General features: G+C 37.2%; 1 protein-coding gene across 1 annotated transcript; it reads right to left on the minus strand.

Moving 5' to 3' along the window:
* Positions 1–1,990: 1,990 nt before the first annotated feature.
* On the minus strand, positions 1,991–21,025 carry meox1 (mesenchyme homeobox 1). Its single transcript, XM_073071585.1, has 3 exons — positions 20,373–21,025; positions 6,519–6,691; positions 1,991–2,708 (listed from the first exon to the last, which is right to left on the minus strand). The coding sequence occupies exons 1-3, from the start codon at positions 20,833–20,835 to the stop codon at positions 2,514–2,516; spliced, it is 831 nt and encodes a 276-aa protein (XP_072927686.1). The 5' UTR covers positions 20,836–21,025; the 3' UTR covers positions 1,991–2,513.
* Positions 21,026–23,629: the final 2,604 nt, after the last annotated feature.

Here is a 23,629-nt window from a genome sequence, read left to right on the forward strand (position 1 = left end):
CAGAATCTTTCTGTACCTGCAGAGTTTCAGCATTTGGTATTTTTTTCTTTACAGATTTAAATCTAATAGGAATGTCCAGACATTTCTCCAGGCAGCGACAATGAAGGCAAGTGCACGTTGTTTTTTTATGGAATGGAATAAAAGCCCCAATGAGACCACATCTGAAATATTATATACAGGTCTGATGTTCCTACCTATGGAAGGATATACTTGTAATGAAGGGATTGAAAAAAAGCATCAGTAAATTCATTCTTAGGATGGGGGTGAAAATGTTCTATAAGAATAGATAGACACAAGTGATTTAGCAGTTGTTATAAATCCAGAGTAACACACTCAAAATGCTGGAGGAACTCAGCAGGTCAGGCAGCATCTATGGAGAAGAATAAAGAGTCGAGGTTTTGGGCTGAGAACATCATCAGTGGGTCAGAAGAAGCCAGTCAAAAGAATCCTGTTAAAGGGTCATGGCCCAAAATGTCGACTCCTTATTGCTCTCCATAGATGCTGCCTGATCTGCTGAGTTCCTTCAGCATTTTGTGTGTGTTCTACAAGAAAAGATTAAAAAAAAAACTGGGACTATACTCCCCACTGTCTCGAAGAGTGAGGGTAACGTCAGTAAATGTACAAATTTTATAGATGTATGATAGGGCAAATGCAAGGATAATGGTTCCTTTAGCTGAATGTCAAGTTCAGAATGAAATAAGGGGTGGGCATTCACAAATGAATTAGGAAGATATTTTGTCCCTTAGTGTGTATTTTTACTTTTTTACTGTCCATTATGTCGTTGGTGCTTAGGGCATCAATAAAGGTCTTCCATCTTCATTGCTGTTTCTGTAACAACTTTGTTTTACCAGTCAGGGTTGTTAGCCCTGAGCTGAACCCCGAACCTGGAGGACTGGTGGGCCACTCTTAGTCTGACGTCTACCTTTTGATCTGTTTGGCATGGATGACCCTACCAAGAATCAAAGCATAAGGCCCTGACTCCAGTCAACGTAGCTCTGCAGATCTTTGAGGCACGCAAGCCTCCAAACCCTACGACAAGGTTGTGGTCCTCTTGGAGGTTAGAGTGCGTTGGTATTGGTTTATTATTGTCACATGTACTTAGGCACAGTGAAAGGTTTTTGTTTGGCAAGTTGTCCAGACAGATCATGCCATACATAGCTACATTCAGACCAGAACAGTTACTGACAAAGTGTAGGTAGACAAATAAAATGCAAGTCCATGGCAAGGGAGATTAGGAGATCAAGAGTTCATCTTTTAACACTATGAGAGGTCTTTTCAAGAGTCTGAAGTGAGATAGAAGTTGTCATTGAATCTGGTGGATTGTGTTCTCAAGCTTCCGTATTTTCTGTCTGACGAGAAAGAAGGGAGAATGACCGAGGTGGGAAGGGTCTTTGAGTATGTGAGCTTCTTTCCTGCGGCAGCAAGAAGTGTAGATGGAGTCAATGGAGGGAAGGTTGGTTTGTGTGATGAACTGGGTTGTATCCATGCCTCTTCTTGCTGTCTTGGTTAGAGCAGTTGCCATACCAAATAATTATGCATCTGAATTGGGTGCTTTTTATGGTACATCTATAAAAACTAGTGAGGGTCATTGGGGACAAGTTGAATTTCCTTAGCCTTCTGAGGAAGCAGGGGTGTTGATGTGCTTTGCTAGTGAATCTTTGTTATTCTTTGTTTTGATAATCACTTTAAATTGAATGAGGTCCCAAATGAGTATATATTTAGGTTTAAACCACTATGATGCTGCTTTGACCATCCTTCTCTCCAACCATATGATTCTTTTTGTTGGTGATCTGAATGGACATAGCTCCGGTTTAGCAAAACTAAAACAGAATCAAATCTGATTTCTAAGCAATAAACTTTTAAATGAATTCATTTTTTACTAAAAGAATTTCATATAAAGACCTGAAAGAAATTGCATGCCATGGTTATATATTTCGTATATTATAAGCTTAAAATACCACTCAAAAATGAATCCCTTGAAAACATATGCTTTATAAATCATTTTGACAAAGGTTTAATGATAATAAATGAGTATTTAACATAGTGTTTTACAGAATTGGTTTATTTTACATATGCCTAATACATGGTGGAAAAATTGCTACTACAGAACTATACACTTCCATCCCTTGGTTTTATCTTCATAAGTTTTTATGCTGTTTAATTTAATGTGATTTGGCCCAATGTTTTTTTTCCGTAATACTGTATTTATGCAACAAACTTGTAAGCTAAATTTTCTTTAAAAAAAGCAAAAATAAATGAGTTTGTTGAAATGATAAATGAAACCATAGATTTCAAATCTGATTCTTTGCTATAATACAAAAACAAAACGTTCATGGTCAATAATTGGGGTTCAATGAACTTTGGTTTCAAAGTTGAATGAGTCTGAGCTGATGTTCCAAAATGTTCAAAGCTTCACTTGAGATTGGTCAAGTTGACACCTGATATTAAGTAGGTGATATCATCCAACTTAAGTTCACTTTAGAGTCCAAATCTGATGGATATGGCCAATGGATTTATCTAATACTATCCTGCATTGTTTCCTTACTGTCCACTAGGCCCTCCAATTGGCTCTTTCCATCTATGTTCCTGAGATTTGCATCAGGAGTCACGCAGTCCACGTCATCTGGTTCTTGACTCTGTGGTGAAATTGGTTGTCCACCTTTGACACGCTTCCACTTCATTCTTCTATTCTGGAACCAGACCTTTACCTACAGAATAAAGAGTCAAAAATTAAAGATTCAAAGTCAAAGTACAGTTATTATCAAAGTTCATATACAGAACACAGCTCTGAGATTCATCCACCCGCAGGCAGCCACAAAGCAAAGAAACACCATAGAACCCATTCAAGAAAACATCAGGAACACCCAACGTGTAATAAAAGAACAAATTGCACAAATGGTAAAAAGCACACGCACAACTCATAGAATATCAAACATAAAAGCAGGAGTCAAGGAATATTCAGTTTAGTTCAGTTCAGTTCCACACCACTAGGTGACTGCAGGCCACAGAGCCATTCTTCGCTGAAGCGCCCCAGTCTGCATTGATCGCCCTGATCAAATTGCTCAAAAACAGCAAAAAAATGAGTGACCAGAAACCAGGAACACATGCAACATGAACCTCAAAGTCCCCTAAAACAAGCCCACAGCCTCACTGATCAGTCTTTGCAACGTGATTCCCAAGACTCCTGCACTTTCCTCCAACAGCAGTTAGCAAGAGGTCAAACACAGGCAGATGGAGCTGAACACCTGCCCCTCCTCCACTCTCGTCTTCGTCAACTTCAGCCTTGGAGAGAAGCAAAGGAGTTGACCATGGGTTCGTGCCCCATCTCCAGGCTTCCAGGTCTCCAGGCCACACACTCCCCTCCAAACCTCAACAAACTCCCTTGGAGCCAGCAAAGCGCCAGATCGCTCAATTGGCCCAAATACGCACTATCAAAATGTAAATCAAAGGTTCCAATTGCACACAGCTGATTAGTTGAAACATTAAAACTGCTCCTGCTTCCCACCTCATCCCCTGACCCCATACTCACCATCTTAACCCCCAATCAATTACAATTCATTAAAATCCCCTTGAGCCAAAATAGTTACCAGCCAATGTGATAATCACTCCATAATGGCGGAACCATCAGAAAGTAGCTTATCAAAATAACTTAAAATAATCAAAATTACCAAAACTTAATGAAAATACAACTTTTTGAACTTTAATTGTCATGGTGAAATTGAAATTTTATCACGAATCCTGCCTGCAAACTTTCTTGCTTTCATTTTTATTTTCCTGCACTGTATTTCAACTTCCTTCTTGAAACACAGAGTTGTCACAGGGATACTGTTCTGCAAGTGCCAGTTATGTTGATAATTTATATATGATTTGAAAGTCCTGAGGGCAAGGGTCTGGATAGGAAGCATTGCCCGATTTCTCCAACATATCCAATTGGCAATTTAGGTGCTATCACTGGTGTCTTCCAAGCATCGATTAAATAGCAGCAATTGATTATGACAAATTCCTTTTAAACAAGGAATAGCAAGAACAGCAATTAATTGTGGGCTCCAACGTCATTATTCAGACAAGACAATCAATGAAGACGTAAGAAGAACCATTGTAAACAGCAAAACCCATAAATATGAGCAAATACTACAGTTGTGTTCAGAGTGCGGATGCAACAATAGTCTGCACTGCATTTCAAACTAATGATAGAGTGGCACAACTTTTCAATTATTACTTCATATTTTGAAAACCAAAGCAACATCAGCTCTCTGGTTGAGATATCCCTCTATAATTATGGGAATGCACCACACCAAACAGATGAACTGCCCTCAAATTATGGTTTCAAATTAATTTGGAATTTAATGGGTTAATTCTTACCTCATGACTACAGAGGGACGACATACCACTGGAACAACATTTTGCCATAACCAGCAGCTAGGGGTTTTGTAGAGTGATTAATCTATAGTTTGCACAAGAGAGTATTTATTAAACCAAATTCCTATTCCATGAATAACAACTTGTCCACAAAACTCTTCACTTACCAGAAATTCATAGACTTTGAAGCAATATTATTGTGGCATCTCCTACCCAGCTTGATGCTGGAACTGATAGTGCAACAAAGAACTTTATGGTACCTTGAGAGCTATTGGCCTGGCAAACAATAATGTCTGCAGCTGAGTTAATAATGCAGTATAGGCAGAAAGCAATGTGAGAGGAAAAAATAGAGTCAATTAATAGGAATTTGCACCTACAGGAATAAACAGAGCCAGTGTAAACAGGAAACCGTTTCTGTTCTCCAGTTCATTCAAAAGAAGTATGAATTGGTCCACAAATATAAGTTAATGTTTTTGGCAACTGGTCATGTTGGTTTCAATTTAGAAATTGCAACTCAGGTTTAAATTCCTGACTTCTTCCCGTCTTCTGTTTTATTTTGTTGTTCTTATGAAACGGCAATTACCCTGAAATCTAATATGAATCTCTTTTTCCAGTGTTCTCAAATGTTGCTGTGAATTCACAGGTCCGTACAATTTGGATAACATTAATTTTAAATGCCTATGATTCACAAGGGATTCTTAAGTACAATTTTTCAAGAATTTTCCATGTGAAGCTTGACATAAAAGCACAATAACAAGTGGTGGAAATATCACGTTAAGTGTCAAAAGAAAATTGTGGATAAATATAAAGCTCTATTTTCCTCATGATTTCACTGATCAGGATAGGAACAATTCCACTCTAAGCTAGGTCTCATAGTCAAAGAATCCATATTTTTTAACATAAAAATCTGTGGGACTTGAGATTCACATTTTCTTATTTCTCCAGTCCAGCTGTGGTTCACTTACACAGAGCTGTTCACCAATACAAGTGATTTAACTGCAAATCACAACCAGTATTTAAAAATAAAAGAGCTATTGCTCGTAAAATGGGCAGAAGGTTATGGCCTGTTTTAGGAGGAATCAATTGTAACCAGATGCCACTCAAATGAGGCACAGCAGGTTTTATGTTGTTTTAGCACTTTTACTGCTGGGGAGAGGTTGAATGTTTGGATGCAAACGTTTTTCACAAATGTCCTTCCTCAATAATAACAAATGTTTCAATCACTTTATTACCTGAAATCAAAACAGTCTTAGATTTCTTTTGGCATTCTGTGTGCATTTTTCTCTCATTGCTGGTGTTCTGGAACCTATTGCTGGCATTGATGTTAGGACAAGTTCTGTTGGTTACCTGCTTTCTTGACCACACACTTTTCTTCAGTCTATCCTTCGTTTCAGCCTTTCTCCAGTTATATTCAGATAAAAATAAACATTCTGGTGCTGTTCCAAGGAATGTAGTTAAGCACTTCAAAAATTTCCATTGCTAATCTTCAATATGAAGCCCAAAAATAATGGCATTTGATTATCATGATTACTGGGTTAGACTTTAACATCGTGTTGCTCAATCTTATCATGAGAGTGATATGGTTAACCATTCACCATTCTGATCCAGGAATTGGATTTGAACTGCCCTTTCATCTCCCTTCACTTTCACCTACAAGAATCTTACTTAGAACTAAACCCAGGCAGTCTTGAACAAGGTCTTTGTGGACATGGGTGCTCTCCGTGAAGCATGTAATTCAGAACAAATTGGCTGTCTCGGATGGATGCTGGGGTAAAATGAAGGAATGTTACACTAGTGTAGTGTTCTACATCAATGACATTCCCTCACTTGGATTAACACTAAAATGCACCACCACATATCACATACAGGTACCATTAAGGAGCATGGAATTCAGGCTTATGGCTTTCTATGCAGGCTGCTCAACTCTTAGCAACTTTATTTTATCTGTAATGTGCAGAAATGAAAAGTTCTACGACCAGAGAGAAGGCTTATTCCTATGATCTTGAGTTTACTGGAACAGCCAGCAACAATTTCAACAGCAGTCTGAGAAGATGAAGCATGAAGTATTGAGAAAGGCTTGAATATATATTAAAAAGAAGATAGAAAATGTGACCTTTAATGAATAGATAGATGGATATTCAAGGAAATAAAATATTCACCTGTCTTTCTGTGAGATCCAAGTTAACTGCTATCTCATATCGCCTCAGTCTGGTCAGATAATTATGATGGGCAAATTCAGCTTCCAGTTCTCGAATCTGTTCTTTAGTAAATGCTGTCCTTTCTTTCCTGGCCTTGTTATTGGACTCGGACTTGTAATTTGAATCTTGAGTTTCTGCAATAAATTATAAAAGTGTATGGTTATAAATGTTATCCATGCTTCCTTGAGTTTCTGTATAAAATTCAGTGTTATACATATTGAAATGAGGTTCCCTCTGCCTGTTTCAGTTACTGAAAACTCAAACGAACAGCATTTTACCACTGAACCACTGTAATATAGATTAATTGCAGTTTATAAGATGGCATTATTTGCTTGCACAAAACCTGGACATTTCATAAGCATTACCTGAAATCTTTGAGGTAATTTGGTCTTATCAGGTGCAGAATCAATGGTTAAATTATTAGTTACAATTATTGGTTAAACAACATAATTCAATGTGATGGACAAATAAGTACAATAATTGGAAACTTACAGTTACGTAGAAGCTTTTTTGCATCTTCAAGATAACCCAAGGTATATGAAGGTAAATTACTTACTTTTAAAGTTCGGCCCTATTGAAAAATTTTGCTGGAAAGATTGTGCACAGTAGGAGCTCAAAAAACAATAACATAAATTATCAATGCAATTCATTTGAAAATACAGTAGATGGTTGAACAATGCTGGTTGCACCGCAGTTTGGGGGAAAATATTTACTTGTTCTTCAAATGTTTTCATCGGATTTATTTGAAGACCACCTGTCTGCAAAATACTAAATTCCAACAATTTGGCACCTGACTGGAGCTTGAGCTCAAAACTTCATAAACAAAGATCAGAGTGAGCAGACCTGTCACTTAAAGTGGCTCAATTGGTAATAGTCAGGAAGTTGTGGTTCAACTCCGCTACCTGGGCACAATAACATATTGTCAGTGGGTGCTCCTGTGCCATGCTGTAAAATTATTGCACAGTTGGAGATGATATTTTCCAGATGGGAGATGTCAAACTAATCCTGATGTGGATTCCATGTAATGTTTTGAAGAAGTGCAGACTTAGTCTACCCAGTATCCTGCTTAATATTTATTCCTCAACCTTACTAAAATGCATTATCTAATCATAATCACTATTAGTGGGAATTTGCTATGTTCATCTTGGTCGATGTCAAAATGACTACCCGGCTCTAAGGGATGCCCTGGAAAAGATGGTGTCAAATATCTGAAAATTGTTTCTTTTTAATCTGTAGGCATAGATTTATAATGAGTATTTTGATTAATGAAACAAGTGAATCAGATTAAAGTTGTTCCCATTGTTGGCTAACATAGATTGTGAGGGTAACATTGCCTGGCACTGTATTTCAGGTCAGATGTCAAAGAGTTGCTAGTCTCACTGAACAATGATTTCAGTGCTGATCCTGGTTATAAAGCAAATGATGTTCAGCAGTTGATTGCAATGTGGGAGCAATTTTTGAATTATAGTGCAATTAGGATTGGGATTGCTTTGGCAATGGTCCAGCACAGACATCATGGGCCAAAGGGCCTTATTCTAGGATCTAAACATCTATATTCTTTGTGATTTTTATTTACTTTGTCCTATTTGCAATTAATGAGCAGATGCTAATATAATGACTGCGGTGGGAGCGCTCTGACTGCACCTACAAAAATAAAAGAGCAATGTCATACTAACTATATAGAAGAAAGAAAGTAATGTGGAGTTTGTATCTTTAGGATCAATCCATGTACTTTAACAGCAACCTAGTCCTTATTTGGAACTGAAAGAAACTTAAAGTTATGATCCTCCTAACACTTAAAATTATTTCATGGTGACTACTAGCTATGAAAACTTCACAATTTCTTAACGATAGGACAATTCCCCCTTTTCCAAAATTACTGATCTCCATTGATAATGCTTCATAACTTTTTCTTTCTGAAACATCTATGGAAACACTTACTTTGTACCTGACTACTTGGATTCACCTCACTTCATGGTCGTTGACTGTTGACAGCTGTTGTCTTTGTACAAGATCCATGCACCTTTCACTAGAACTTAATTTCACCCTCAAAACTTAAGAGAAATACTGGAAATGCTCAACAGGTCAGACAGTGTCAATGGTGAGAAAAACAGTTAACATTTTATGTCAATGATCCCTCATCAAAACTTCAGTGTCAATGAAAAGTAATTGACCTGAAGCATGAACTCTACTCTCTCCATAGATACTACCTCATCTGTTGAGTATCTACCGCATATTCTGCTTTTACTTCAGATTTCTTGCATCAGCAGCATTTTTCCTTGCTTTTCGATGATTCTGCATGCTTTTCCCAGTCTCTGTGCTGAGGACGATTATTGTAGCATTATCACCTACTGCTTCAACTTGGATCAGTGAAAGCACAAACCATACCCAAGGCTCTCCTGATCTGTAAGGAGTAGGATGAAGCTGCAGAGCTTGGCTAGGTAGTTTATGTTTGAAAACAGTCTTGGCTCACCTTATAGCACTCTTACCCCTGAGTTGGAGGTCTGTGAAGTCAATAAAACTTAAGAGACTTCAGCAGAATTTCTTAGCCAATGCAATGCAGTACTGTTCCACCACCAATTATATCTAGCTTCTAAGAATATAAACACTGTATTCCTATTCAGATTTCTTCCTAATACCTTGGATAATGTACCTTTCACAAGGGATATTAGTAAAACATTATCTGGTTTTCTGCAGATTGCTCTTTGAGGGACCTTGTTGCACTGATGTGTAAGGAGTAGATGCCTCAAAAAGGTGGCATCCATCATTAAGGACCCCCATTACCCAACTCATGTTTTTTTCTCATTGCTACTATTGGGGAGGAGGTACAGGAGCCTGAAGACACACATTGAGCGATTCAGGAACAGCTTCTTCCCCTCTGTCACCAGATTTCTGAATGGACAGTGAACCAGCCCATGAAAACGACCTCACATTTTTTGCTCCCTTTTTGCACTACTTATTAAATTTAATGTTTGTATACAGTATATATATCTTATTGTAATTTACAGTATTTTTATATATTGCACTGTACTGCTGCTGCACAACAATACATTTCATGACATATGATTCTGATTCTGCACAATGACTAAATCTCAAGAGGTTTTTCATTGGCTGTGCAATGTTTTGAGACATCCCATGGTCATAAGAGGCGACATATACAGTAAAAGCAAATTCCTACTTTCTTAGCAGCGGAATGTATGCAAAGATATTTGGGGTTAAAGGGTGATGAATCCCTGTGGAATTCATTGCCACAGGCAGCTGTGGAGGCCAAGTCATTGGGTATATTTAAAGCAGAGGTTGATAAATTCTTGATTAGTAAGGGTGTCAAAGGTTAAAGGGAGGAGGCAGGAGAATGGGGTTGAGCGGAATGATAATAAATCAGCCATGATAGAATGACTAGAGCAGACTCAATGGGCTGAATGGCTCTTATGCCTTATGGTCTTGTGGTCTAAATGTTGAAAGCAGTTGGGTGTTTAGAGTATTGCTTTAGCATTATGGGAAAAAGCCAGAATTTGCAAATAAGGAGCAATCCATCTAGTTCCATATTATAAAGAGCATGTGGAAGAATGGCATTGATTAAGGAAGGCATCTGTGTCTAGAAGATGTAAAAACAATAGAATTGTAATGCCAAATGTAGCAAGGAAGAAATTTATCTTAATTGTGATGACTTCAATCATGGCAAAATTCCAAATGCCATCTGCTTCTAAAAAAATCATGCTATTTCCTCCATCAATCCTTTTTGAAATCCACACTCCAAGTTACATATCTCCAGCACAAATAAAAAACAGAGCCAAAAGGTGCAGCATGGCTCTGGCGCACTGAACCATCAATACACTGACTTGTTAAAGAGGAAATCCACCTTCAGAGCTGCACAAGATTTTATTGTAAGCTTTACTAAATCTCCCATATGGAAAAGGAACTTTGATTGCAACAATACAAACTTGGCAAGAACATTTCCTAGCAAAAGCCAGGCTTCCTCTTGAAATGGAATAGGGAAAAATTGGACAATCATTCTTTTGTGGACGTGTGCACAAAAGAAGGGCAATTAAGCACACACATATCACATGTAATAGAACATATGCACACACGGAGCACAGAACAGTACAGCACAGGACAGGCCCTTTGGCCTAGATGTTGTACCGACCTCTTAACCTTCTCCAAGTTCAATCTAACTCTTCTCTCCTGCATAGCCCTCCATTTTTCTTTCATCCATGTGCCTATCTAAGGGTTTCTTAAATGCTCCTAATGTATCTGCTTCTACCACCACCCCTGGCAGTACATTCCATGCACCTACCATGCTCTGCGTAAAAATAAACCTTACTCTGACATTCCTCCTGCAGTGTGCTTTCCTCCAATCACCTTAAAGGTATGTCCTCTCGTATTAGCCACTGCCAACCTGGGAAAAAGGCGCTGGCTATCCACTCTGTCTAGACCTCTTATCGTCTTGTACACTCTATAGTCTCTCATCCTCCTTCACTCCAAAGAAAAAAACCCTAGCTTGCTCAACCTTTCCTCATAAGACAGGTTCTCTAATCCAGGCAGTATCCTGGTAAACTCCTCTGTAGCCTCTCTAAAGCTTCCTATATCATTATTTTTAATGAATATGGAGCAAGTACATGACTATGGGTGTACACCTCTTTACTGTTCTGCTCTAAATTTTGCAAGCTGAGGGGGGGGGGGGGCGGAGACAGTTCAGTCTACTCTCCTCTCACCTTCCAACAATGAAATGATAGAAATATAGATAAACAGGAGTAAGTGCAGGTCATTCAACCTTCAAGCCTGCTCAGCCATTCAATATGAACATGGCTGATCACCTACCTCAATACCAAATGCCCACTCTCTCCTTACATTCTTTGAAGCCCTTGTTGTCCAGATCAGGAACACTTACCAAACCAAGAAAGAGATGAAGGGTCACTAACCTGAAATAGTAACTTTCTTTCTCTCTCCACAGACTCTGCCTGATCTGCTGGGCATCATCAGCATTTTCTATTTTAATTAAGGGAAAAATTATTCCCTCTCAAAATCTTTGTCTGAAAATCCTGGTGAAAGATACATGTGGACCTTGGATGAGGACAACACTGTCATCCATCAAAGAACAAAGGCATAAAGTGAAAGGAAGCTATCAGGGCTCAGGGTTCTGCTTCCATTTAGAATTCAGAAGGGGAAAAGTTAGAAAAAAAAATATTGGAAGCTGAGGAAGAAAAAGCACATCAAAAATTTAAAAGGGTTCGGCCTCCATAAAAGTCTTTTTAAAGAAGAGATGATGTGACAGCTGATCTAGCTGGAGACAAAGGTTCTATATGTTAGCAATTATGTCAATGTTACCATGTGTGGATAGGAACCAGTGTTATTTCCCAGGCTGACAATTTCAATTATTTGTTATAATGGACTGTCTTGTGAGTCTTTGTATAACTTGTCACAAGTAGAGCAGAGACTTTCTCCTGGGTGTTGCTCATTAAATATCAGATAAACTAAACATCAAATAAGAAAAGAACATTAGACCTCTTCCTTCACTGAATATATAAAAAAAGAATTTTGCTTTGTTGTAACCGATTTATGTGTCTGAAATGAACAAAATATCTCTATCCCAGAATTTTACCTTCAATGTGATCCATATATCTTTGGATAATAAAGGAATCAAAAGACATAAGGTTCTGGTGAGAAAGTTGACTTCAGATACAGGACCAGCTGTTCTTATAGATTGGGAACACTTTCTACTAAATGCTTGGCTTCATTGGTTGGTGAAATTGGACAGCACCAAAATATAGTTTCAGAATCAGAACAAGGACTGCCGTAATTACAACCAAAACTTATTATCACATTCAAACAACAGGCAGGAGAAGGATACTGAAATATACTTTGCCTTCATTGCCCATATCCCAGAAACAAATGGAATAAGAGTTCCAAACTGCAGCTTTGATTGCACAACTCTAACCATGCTTTAGTTCAACAACATTCACTGGGCCCCAGTCTCAATTTCTAATAAGCACTCCTTTTCTCTGTACCACAGTGACAAAATGTCCATACTGGCTGTCCTTCCACTCCCTAATGGCATTTCCAATTAGCACCAGCATACAGGTGCTTCTGTCATCCTATTAAGATCCCAAGTCCTCTGGGAGAAAGGTGAAAGTCTGTTCATTGTATTAATCAGCTGATTACCTTAATAGAGGTGTTGAGCTACTGATATTGTCTCTACTGAAATAGCAAGGAGAAAAGGTAACACCCCCAAAATGTTGGAGGAACTCAGCAGGTCAGGCAGCATCTATGGAGGAGAATAAAGTCAGGTTTCGGGTTAAGACCCTTCATCAGGACTCATATTCCATGTGATTATTTAGCTAGCAGTAGGACACACTTCTGCAGATCATTCACTTCAATTCTGACAGTTATTTAAGTTAATGAAACCACATCCATGTACAGCAGCGAATGCAACCATTAACAGTCCAAAGGATGGGAGAGCTGAAAAAGGCAACAATGAGTGATGAACCTAGAAGAACTCAGCTGGTCAAGCAGCATTGATGGAGGGGAAAGGACAGTTAACCGGCATCTGATGAAGAGCTTCAATCCAAAATGACTTCCTGACTCGCTGTGTTCCTCCAGCACTTTGTGCATTGCTCCAGCATTTGCAGTTTCCTGTGTCTCCAATTATGAGTGACAGCCCAATTTGCATCCATCTCACCTCTACTTATTGTTAAAGTGATTTGAATGAAGATGAAGAAAACCAAAATTGTACAAAATGTTTACTAATTCCAGGTCAGAATTTGCCTAGGTTAATATTACTCTCAGGTCATGCCAGCTGTCAGATGTTAACCTCGCTGCCTCCCAGCCAGCACAGCTTCCCCAGCACCACTTCAAAAAAGAGCAGCAGTGTTTTCCCTGGTGTTTTGGACAATATTTATCCCTCAAACAACACCTAAATACAGATTATCTGGTCATTATCACATTGAGAATTTGCTGCACTTGAATTAGCTGCAATGTTTCCTAATTACACCAACGACCACACTTTGAAAGCACTTAATTGGCTGTGAAGTGCTTTGGGATGAACTGAGGTAAATGCATACAATTCCTTTCTTTTTCAAAGCAATCAAAACTTTGAAAGGATACAAAAATGTTACAATATTCACAATTCAACACCTAGAATAATTCAACTGCAAAATGTATACACTTCTTCACCTCACAGATTACTAATCTTATTTCAGGAGCACTCTGCTAAAAAACTTGTACAAAAGTAAGTACATCTGGAGAAAGTGTACTTTTGTATTAAGCCATAAAAATAAAGTACTATTGACTGGCCAGAGTGACTTAGCACAAAATTCTCTCAGTAGGAATCAGTGCCCAATTTCATCCTAAACTGAAAACTTTCTATTCATAAGACACAAGATCATCTGAAGATTCAAACATGAGCACTGCCAAAATTACATATTCTTTCGTATTAACTGATGATGCCCATGATTAAATAACAAGCACAAAACTACATGCTTGAAATCTTGAATAAAAATGTAAAATACTGAAAATAGCAGACCAGGTAGCATCTGTAGAGAGATAAAAAGAGTTAACTCTGTAGGGCTATCTCCATTAACTTTGTTGCTCTCTCCATGGATCACCCCTGACCCAATGAATACCTCAAATAGTTGCTGTTTTTATTCAAGTTTCAGAACAAGAAACATTTATACTTTTTTCTACTGAAGTTAGATTACATAAAATATGTGATTCTGAGACAGGCCACCTAGCCTGATCGCAATTTATTTTTTTATTCCAGCCCACTTCAAATGCCTCCAAATTTCTTTCCTTCTATTTTTAAATGTTAAGATGATGTCTGCTTCCAACATTAAGTTTAGCAGTGCATTCCACAGCTTAAATCTTAAATGCAATCTTATAATTTACTTTTTTGTTGCATTGCTAGATCTACATTTATAAATATAATTCAAATTCCATAAGAAAATATATGGCCTTTATGGAACGGGAGATTTTCTCAAAGGTATCCTGATGAAATTCTTCTCAAAGGCAGCTTATGCAGTCGATTGCTTAATCTAGACTCCTATTTTTTGGAGATAATCTGAATAATTATTGTCATGTTTCTTTGCAATTTTAGACATCTTGGTAAAATGACACTGATAACCCCTCATTACAACATAATCATTGAAATTTTGTTACTTGTTCCTCAAGCAACATCTTTGTAAATGTATCCTCTATTCTTTCTATTACTTCTGCATCTTCCTCGTAGTGTGAGGAATAGATTCTATCTTCCTCACACTGCATTCAGCGCTACAATTAACGTTCTAATGTGGAATGATTATTTCTTACTCATTTACAGATGATTAGCAAACTAGAGATTAGATTTGACCACTTGCAATTATAGCACATAATTGCTGAGTTCACTGTACATTTTATCCTCTACTGAGGCTTGCATACACTCTAAGCAAACAGAATAGAGCAGTTGTGCCAAATTATCTATTTCTGTGCTGTAAAATCTAAGTAATTCCGTTTGACTTGAGAGCACAGAACTTGACTACAAAAATTATAGCTGAAAAATCATTTCCCAGCCACTTGGGCTCTCGCCTTGATGCAAAAATGACATGTTTTTATTTTAAAAAATGTAATTGAGAAAACAAAAGAGACAAAGCATTGGTTAGTCTGCAACAATAGCACTTCCCCTTTACAATTAGCACCTTCTCTATTAATGTTGGCAGAGAGAGTTACCTTCTCAGTTGTGTACAGACAGGAAAGATTCAAATGAATTGATCCATAAACAAAATGGATTTTGATTTATTATAACCTTCCCTGCCGGATTTTTATGTCATTATCAAAACAAATGTAGTAAAAAGTCATTTCCAAGATTTTACGCTACAAAAACCAAAGATGTCTTCATAATATATGGCAGTAGTCCTGAAAGAAAAGTTCAGAGGTTTCTCACGTTTCATAGTTTAGCAGAAGTTTATGATAATGGAGATGTGCACTTTTAAGAGCTTGTATTTCTACATACAATATAAACTATTTAAATTGGATGAGATTATTATTTCAAGTCATCTTGTAATTAAGAATGTTCAAATCTCTTGAGTTTTGAGTCTTCTGAAATCGGGATACATAACATTTGCAGATTGTGTCCAGGCAGAGGTTTTACTGAATACAAAGCCACGTAAGCAATAGATACTTTGTAGCGTCAAAGCTGCAGAGTTAAAACACAGTAAGTTCTTTGTATTGGCATCATAAGTGAAAATATTACACTTGCAATGTTTAGATTGAATACAGTGAAAAAGTTTTGCAGGGATTTAAAAAAAATTAACAACTATGTTGCTTAGTCAATCCCACTGACAAAGAATGATGTTATTCTTTGCTTTTGATACTGCAACAATTATTAAATTTGATTGAAAACCAGTACCAATGAAAAACTACAATTACTTTTTATCTCTCAGCTCAATAGATATCAGAGCCAATATATCTGTCATGTTTTGCTTCGACTGAGCACAGTTAAATTATGCATAATTTTCAAATTTGATGCCTTGTGTATAGAATTTCAAATGTTTTGATCTGCTATTGTGGGCTTTGTTTGTACTTACAGATATTCACTGAATTTTTAAAAAAGCAAAGATTTTGAATTCTGGAAGTACATCAGCATTGGCTTCTTATTGTAAAGAGTAGACAGAAGAAACGTGAATTAAAGTAAATGTACTGACAGTTGTCCGTTGAATACTCAATATCTAAGAACGTTATCAGCTCTCCATCCATTGATCTAAGCAAAGATCAGATTGGCGCAATCAATTTTATTCAGATGATGCCATTATTTTAAAATATGAAATGCCCATTACTGTTAATAACCCATAGCACAGATTACTTCATGACGTGTTCAAATGTAATCTAATAAATAAGTATAATTATTTTCATAATCATTATGCCACTCAAATAACTTATAATTAGATCCTAACATTAGGAGACATTAGATATTATGAACATTATAAACAGTATTATGCACATGGTTTTATATGATCATCTGTGATATGCAGCCAATTACATAAAGTTTCTATGTCCAGTAGATTTCAAATTAATTTTAAAGGCTAAATACTGTATGTCATCAATATTCAGTATACAACCAAGTTCAGGAACTGTTCCATAGTTTAAAACACCACACTTCATCAAATTCAAAGTTCAAAATTCTAGAAAATTCATTATCAAACTACATATACAATAGTCACCATATATGTACTTTGCTGTGACTTAATCAGGGAGGTAGCATTAGATTTACTTAAAGACACATAGCTTGTTCAGAAGGAAGCTTTCATCTCAAGAGATCCATGTTCTAAGATAACATGCCAAGAGTTAAAGGGAATAGTTGCTTCCATGACAGGACAGGAAAAAAGACAAAGTCCTCATTATTATGACTTTTCTTAACAAGTCATACAGGATGTGGATAAAACATAAAGGCAGAAAAATTGGTGACGATTTGCGAGTTCAATTATTCCCTGTTTATAACCATTTGTACAAAAATTAGTCAAATTTTGCGCATCCTGATATATCCAACAAAGAGGCACACTAGTTCATTTTACATTTACACTTTTCTGGAGCTGCAATGTAGTGTATCTGTCATGGTTACATTTAAAAAAATGCAACATAATGAAGTAAATTGTCATTATGTTACAACAATAAAATTTTACATCATGGCTCTGCTCTGGGCTGACCTTAACAGATATTATAGATAACTTGAAGCAAGGAACACATGCAAAGTTGAATAATTTACTTTATTCATTCATTCATGTAATATGGATGTCATTGACGAGGTCAGCAGTTATTGTCCATCTCTTAATGGCCTCTGAACTAAAGAGATCATTTAGCGCCAAGTCACCCTTAGGCCAGACAGGGAAAGATTAGCAGATTTTCTTCCTTGAAGGCATTAGTAAACCAGTTGAGCTTCTAAAAATGAAATGCTTGCTGTTATTGAGGCTAGCTTTAATTTTGGGCTTATATAATTATTAAATTTCAAGGCATCAAATGGAATGGCGAGAATCCGTGTCTTCTGTGTCGCTGTATCCAGGCATATAACTGGGTACAAGGAACAGCAAGATGTTAAACCAGAAGAAAATAAAATAAAAATAGAGAAATTAGAACACACAAGAAAATTAATGCAGAAGCTGAGAAGAAAGTGTGTGAATGCAAATAAAGTATTTATAGGGCGAACTCTGGTAGGATCCAAATCTAAAAGTAAACTATGAGCGATCAGAGGGATGAGCAATATTGTACCCAGAACACTCTAATATTTACAGATATAGTACAACCACTTACCTGACAGTCATGAAATCAAGCCATTCAAATATATTTCTTATATAAACAAACTTATTTATTATTATCCCAATGTTTGGAATATCCTTACCATTTAAGCTTGGGTGTTTTACAAGATTAATACTGCAAAATCATTAAAACCTGAAACAAAAAGATACAAATTGCTGTTTCTAGGAATTGTTAAAACCAGTAACGGAAACAAACTAACTTCTTATTTGAGAAAAGTGTGTTTGAATCAAGAAATGATATATAATGTTAAAACATTGCCTGAAATTTCGTCCTAAAACGGATTTTGGAAAACCTCCGTTCAAAATCGGAAAAATGTTTAGGAATTTTTTTTCAGACTTATTTTAGGTCATAGATATTTACATTCTCTTAAAATCAAGTGTTCAAAGTTCCAAGTAAATTTATTATCAAAGTACATATATGTCACCATATACAACCCTGAGATTCATTTTCTTGTGGGCATACTCAATAAATCCATAATAGAATAATATCCATAATAGAATCAATGCACCAACCTGGGCACTCAACAAGTGTGCAAAGGACATAAATTGTGCAAATACAAAAATAAAGAAATAATAATAAATAATAATGGTAATAATGATGTAAAGATTCAGCGATACTGGATGAGTCGAAGGGTCTTGGACCGAAATGTCAACTATTTATTTCTCTTCATAGATGCTGCCTGACCTGCAGAGTTCCTCCAGTTTTTTATGTGTGTTATACTGGATGGGAAATGTGATTGTGTTGCAATGCTGCTAATGGTCTGGCATTTTTCATTTAAGTTCGAAATGTAGTCTCTGCTGGGTTCCGTCAAATACCAAATTGTAATGTCAAGTTTCAACCCAGTGACAAACTGAGTACACAGGACTTTTATATGCTCTGTGTTCTTACTAATGCACCTTTCTTCCTGATACACTACAGTATAAATTATTTATTTGTGAAGTACAATGAAATAAACAGGAACTGCACCATCACAAGAAGATTTACCCTGAAGTGATATTGTTTTTCCTCCTTTATTCAAGCCAGTGCTGGAATTTATAACAGGCTGTACATACCTGTAGTGATAAAAATAGAGATCACTGCTGAGATTTAGGTTGCCAGTGCTGTAAACTGAACAAATTATTAATACTATGCTTATAAAATTTATTTATAAAATACCAGATTCCATAAGTGGGTCAACTAATGTGGTCATCTTGTTTTAATTTTAGGTATAATTGCTGCAACAAATACCATCCGTGACTCTTAAAACATAAATTAAACTTTGAAAATCCAAAACATATGCACATTCTATTGAAGAGTTTTGGGAATAGTTTATACACTGATGTGAATTGGACAACAAGTAATATTGAATAGTGACCACACAAGGGAGAATTCCAGTATTGCAACCTAAACAATAGTTTCACGGTTGATGTCAAAAACCGAAAGCAAAGCGTCAATTCTTTAACCCCAATGCAATAACCCCGTGAACAATAAATTCAGAATGGTTGAGTTAAACATTTTGCATACGTATACTCACTTGATCAAGATTTGCAGCTTCGGCACAAGACTACTTTAGAATGATGCTACTTAAGTTAAGAATTATGCTACGATTTTCAAAGTATTTTCAACATCGAACTCCCCGTTTAATTCCCAGCACTGCGAAAGATAATTAAGGTGCAACATGTCTCCTAGCTAGGTACATAGATCTGAAGACAATCAAAAATAGGTGAACGGCTTAAGACAGCTAAGATATAAGGTATGACCGCACTGTTGTTCGTTCTGATACAACCTCATTACAGGCAACAGCTTCACTCTGCGAATGGATGCAAGCCATGTTCTATTCCGTTTTAGGGGCTACTCAATGCCCGTTATACGACTCCCTTTAGATTCACACCGACAACTGAATAGAACGGGATTCGTTCCATTTACACCAGTACAAGTGGTGTATGGTCGGGTCAATGTAACCTGTAGAGGAACAATTGCTCTTTCAGCAGGATGAACATTTGGGCATAACATTTTCAGTACAATTTACTCTTTTGAAGGAAACGCAGCTTCAGATTGTGGTTGTTAAATTGACACAAAATGTTATGGAATTCAATGTTCTGTAGGAAGGATTGGGGATGGAGCTAAATTATTTGTATTCGATTATCTGGAGACACATTTAGCTCTTTACCTGCGACCTTAACTTTTTTAGCTGAAGTTTCGTTTAAATGAAAATGCGCAGACGAGGGAACAAGTACACTCAGTGAATCTTTCACCTCGGCGCTGAAGTTTGCTCTTTCGTCTCATCACTTGAGATTTACTCATTAACAGAGGAAAGGTGACAACTTTGATGTTCTGTGTAATTTGAGACGTTGCATTTCGTTGCTGTCGTATTGCAACAAATACAACCTTAAAATAAATACAATTTAGCTTTGAGTTAGTTGCAAGCAGGATATTTGAGAATGAAACTTCAATTGAAAGAAGATGTTTTAAAATGTTGTATTTGAATACAGTGCGACTGGACATTTGTTAATGGGTGTTTAACTTCATTGAATAATGGTGTTTCGGTGCTACACTCACCTAACACGTCGCGTTTCCTTTTCGTTGGTTTCTTGTCTAGTTCGGAAGCAGCGATGCCCCGCTGGCTGGAGTAATCACCAGTCGCGGCACATAGCGCCGGCTCCGAGCCACCGGTTTCGAAATTCGCGGAGCTGGCTGACAAGCACGAGGTTTGTCTGTCTCTGGCCGCCGTCGGCAGCGGAGGGGGAATGTGCCACTCGGTGCGGTGGAAGCGGCCCGGGTGATGTTCCACGTAAACCCTTTCTTCTCCGGGGAAACTGTGCGTCGCCGATACCAGGCAAGGAGAAGAAAAATCTGGATAAGCGGTGAAGTCCGCGACTTCGGACTTTTTGTATAAAGAGAAAGGAGAAGGATAGTGGTGGAGGCCGGGAACCCCCGCCCCGGAATGTGGATTTCGCATGCAGCTCCACACGGCGGCCCCGGAATGCGAATTGCGCATGCAGCTGCTTGTCGTCTGATCCATTGAAAGACTCGGAGGTGCTGTCTGCACTCAAACAAAGTTTTAAATCCTAGATCTTTGCAAATGGCACCGTTCTTTGTCACTTCAAGTCTTCAGATATAATTTGCAATGCTCTGATTCTTTATAAACTTTTTCCCTCCAATAAATAAATAAATGCTCACATGCCTTAAGTCAATGAGGCTGCCTCCCTCTGAACGCTTGGTGGGAAAAGTGACAAGCTTATAGTGTGTAATGTGAGAGGGGCGGGGTTGGCCACCACATGTTGGATTATTCCAACCAAGCAAAGAATTGCTGCGATTAATCACCAGCATTACTGTATACGCAGAAATTTTATATGCACAAGCTTAATGGCTTTTTTTCAGACCAAGGATATCATAGACGTTTAAAAACCAGTCAGTATTGTTCCTCACATTTTCGAGGATTAAATAATAAACACGCACTGGGCACTTGCGGCGTAATCTATTCATATATCTCAAGAATTCTTTTCGTCTACAGCGATCACCATCCTGAGTTGCAAACTCTCACACCACGCATTTTAGAACAATGCATGTTGCCGAACATTCTTCAAGATGTTTAAGCCAAGGAACACGTTCTAAATGTGAATAAAGTCTGAGGAGAGTGGGTGGGAAAGGTGAATGTTATTCCAATTGCTGAACGTGATCTTATGCTCCAACCCAGAATAAATGTTCAAATTATGTCACTGACGTTCGAATAGTGTCTTACTAGGTTTACCAAGAGTTGTGTAATCTACAGCGTCTTTTTATTTGTTTTAAGGATATGCCTATGAAATTAGAATCAGATTCAGGTGTAATATCACTTGCATATGTCCTGAAATTTGTTGTATTGCATCAGCAGTACATTGCAGTACATAATAAAAAACTATAAATTATAATAAGTATATAGATAATTAAGTTGTGCAAAAAGAGAGAAAAGGCAGTGAGGTACTGTTCATGGGTTCATTGTCCATTCAGAAATCTGATGAAAGAGGGGAAGAAGCTGTTCCTGACACGCTGAGTGTGTATGAATTTAATCAAAGAGCAGTTAACAGCGGCAACTTCTATTTTGTTAGTACTTTATCTTTTCTATGGCATTCCATAGGAACTTAATCAGAAACAAAAATAATTAGATGTAATACTAGCTACCAGTCATTAGGGTGGAATAGCTTAATAAGCAAAGCTTTTCAGAAGAAGAAAATCAGATATTGTGGTGGAATATGGTAATAGACCAGAATTGGCAGGATCTTTTAAGGGTGTATGGCTGGAATTTGTAAATGGGGAAAGAGTGAGTGATGAGATCATGGAGGGACTTGAAAACAAGAATGAGCATTTTAAAATCAAGCCACTGTGGGTGTGGGTAAATGAGCCTCAGATAAGTTAGAAAATGGGCAATAGAGTTTTTCTCATGAATGAGAGAGGGATTAAACACACCTAGAAATTCATCCTTACTTGGCAGCTCTAATGGAAGCAAAGGATACTATGCTATTGCCATTATAAAATGTGCTTGTTTCTACTGACTACAAATGGTTATATGTGATTTACTTACAGATATTTCACAAACATAAACATAGAAATCTGACGAAGTAAATTTCAATGACTTATTATTTCATGCAGCAATTGGTAGTATTTTTGTTGATCATAATAAAAAAAGGACTAAGACAATTGTTTCAGAGTGCATTACACAACAACTTACAATTTTAACAAGCCAAAAACTGTGATTTCACCATGTTTTTTGCAGGATGCTGGTACAGATTTTAGTTGGATTTTAAAGAAAGATAATTGCAAACTTCATACTGGTCACGAACAAACGAAACAATAAAATGTACAGGGTGAAAAATAAATATGTAATCCATGGTTTAATATTAATTAATGAAAGGCATGTTGAAAAATTCTTCATGGGTACAGTACAATGGAAATGCATGAATTGGTTGGAGAAGTTGTGTGTGATTCAACCAATACATGTATTTCTGTTGTACTGTATCCATGAAGAATTTTTCAACATGCATTTCATTAATTAATCAGAAGATATGGAAGAGTGATATAATGGCATCAAAAACGCCTTCCTGCCACTCGATTTGGGATGTCACTTGTTGAAAATAACCCAAAGCAGTACAGAACCTTGCAAGGAAATAAAAAAAGAGTTATCGATTCTTGGGACAATGCTACTCTAATTGCCTTATTCCTACTAGTTTGAAAGTGGAAGTTGATAGATTCTTGATTAATAAAGGCATCAAAGGTTATGGGGGAAGGCAGGAGAATGGAGTTGGGAGGGAAAATAAATCGTGCTATGTCTTATGATCTTATTGATGGAAGACAGCAGAAATGCTGATCATTCTACTGATAATGATGAGTAAAGATAAGATTTTTCTTTCAAATCCTAATAAATTTACCATTAGAAGTATAACAATAATAATCAAGAACCTATTGTTCTTCTCAGAATTGATACCTGCCATCTAGTATGTAATCCTGTGTCTGCATCATTGTTGCTATGCTCCAAATTCCCAGTGTTTGTCTTCTGTTGTTACATGCATAACACAGGAGAGATTAAATCAGTTTGCTATCATGCTGGCTGCTGTTCTTGAGTAGGGCCAAGTGCTGCAGGAGCAAGATTTTAAAGTGCAGTTCATTAACGTGATAGTTGTGGGTGGGAAGGGTAAGAATTACTTTGCCACATTTGTCTTCAGAAATGCAACTGCATCATGGCTATACCACTGTCGAAAACATGTTGTGCGATGCCTCATATGTCACTATGTGGATTAAATAAAGATACAGATGCATTACCAGTTGAACTATCACTATTC

Source organism: Hemitrygon akajei, chromosome 18 (assembly GCF_048418815.1).
Source record: "Hemitrygon akajei chromosome 18, sHemAka1.3, whole genome shotgun sequence".
NCBI lineage: Eukaryota > Metazoa > Chordata > Chondrichthyes > Myliobatiformes > Dasyatidae > Hemitrygon > Hemitrygon akajei.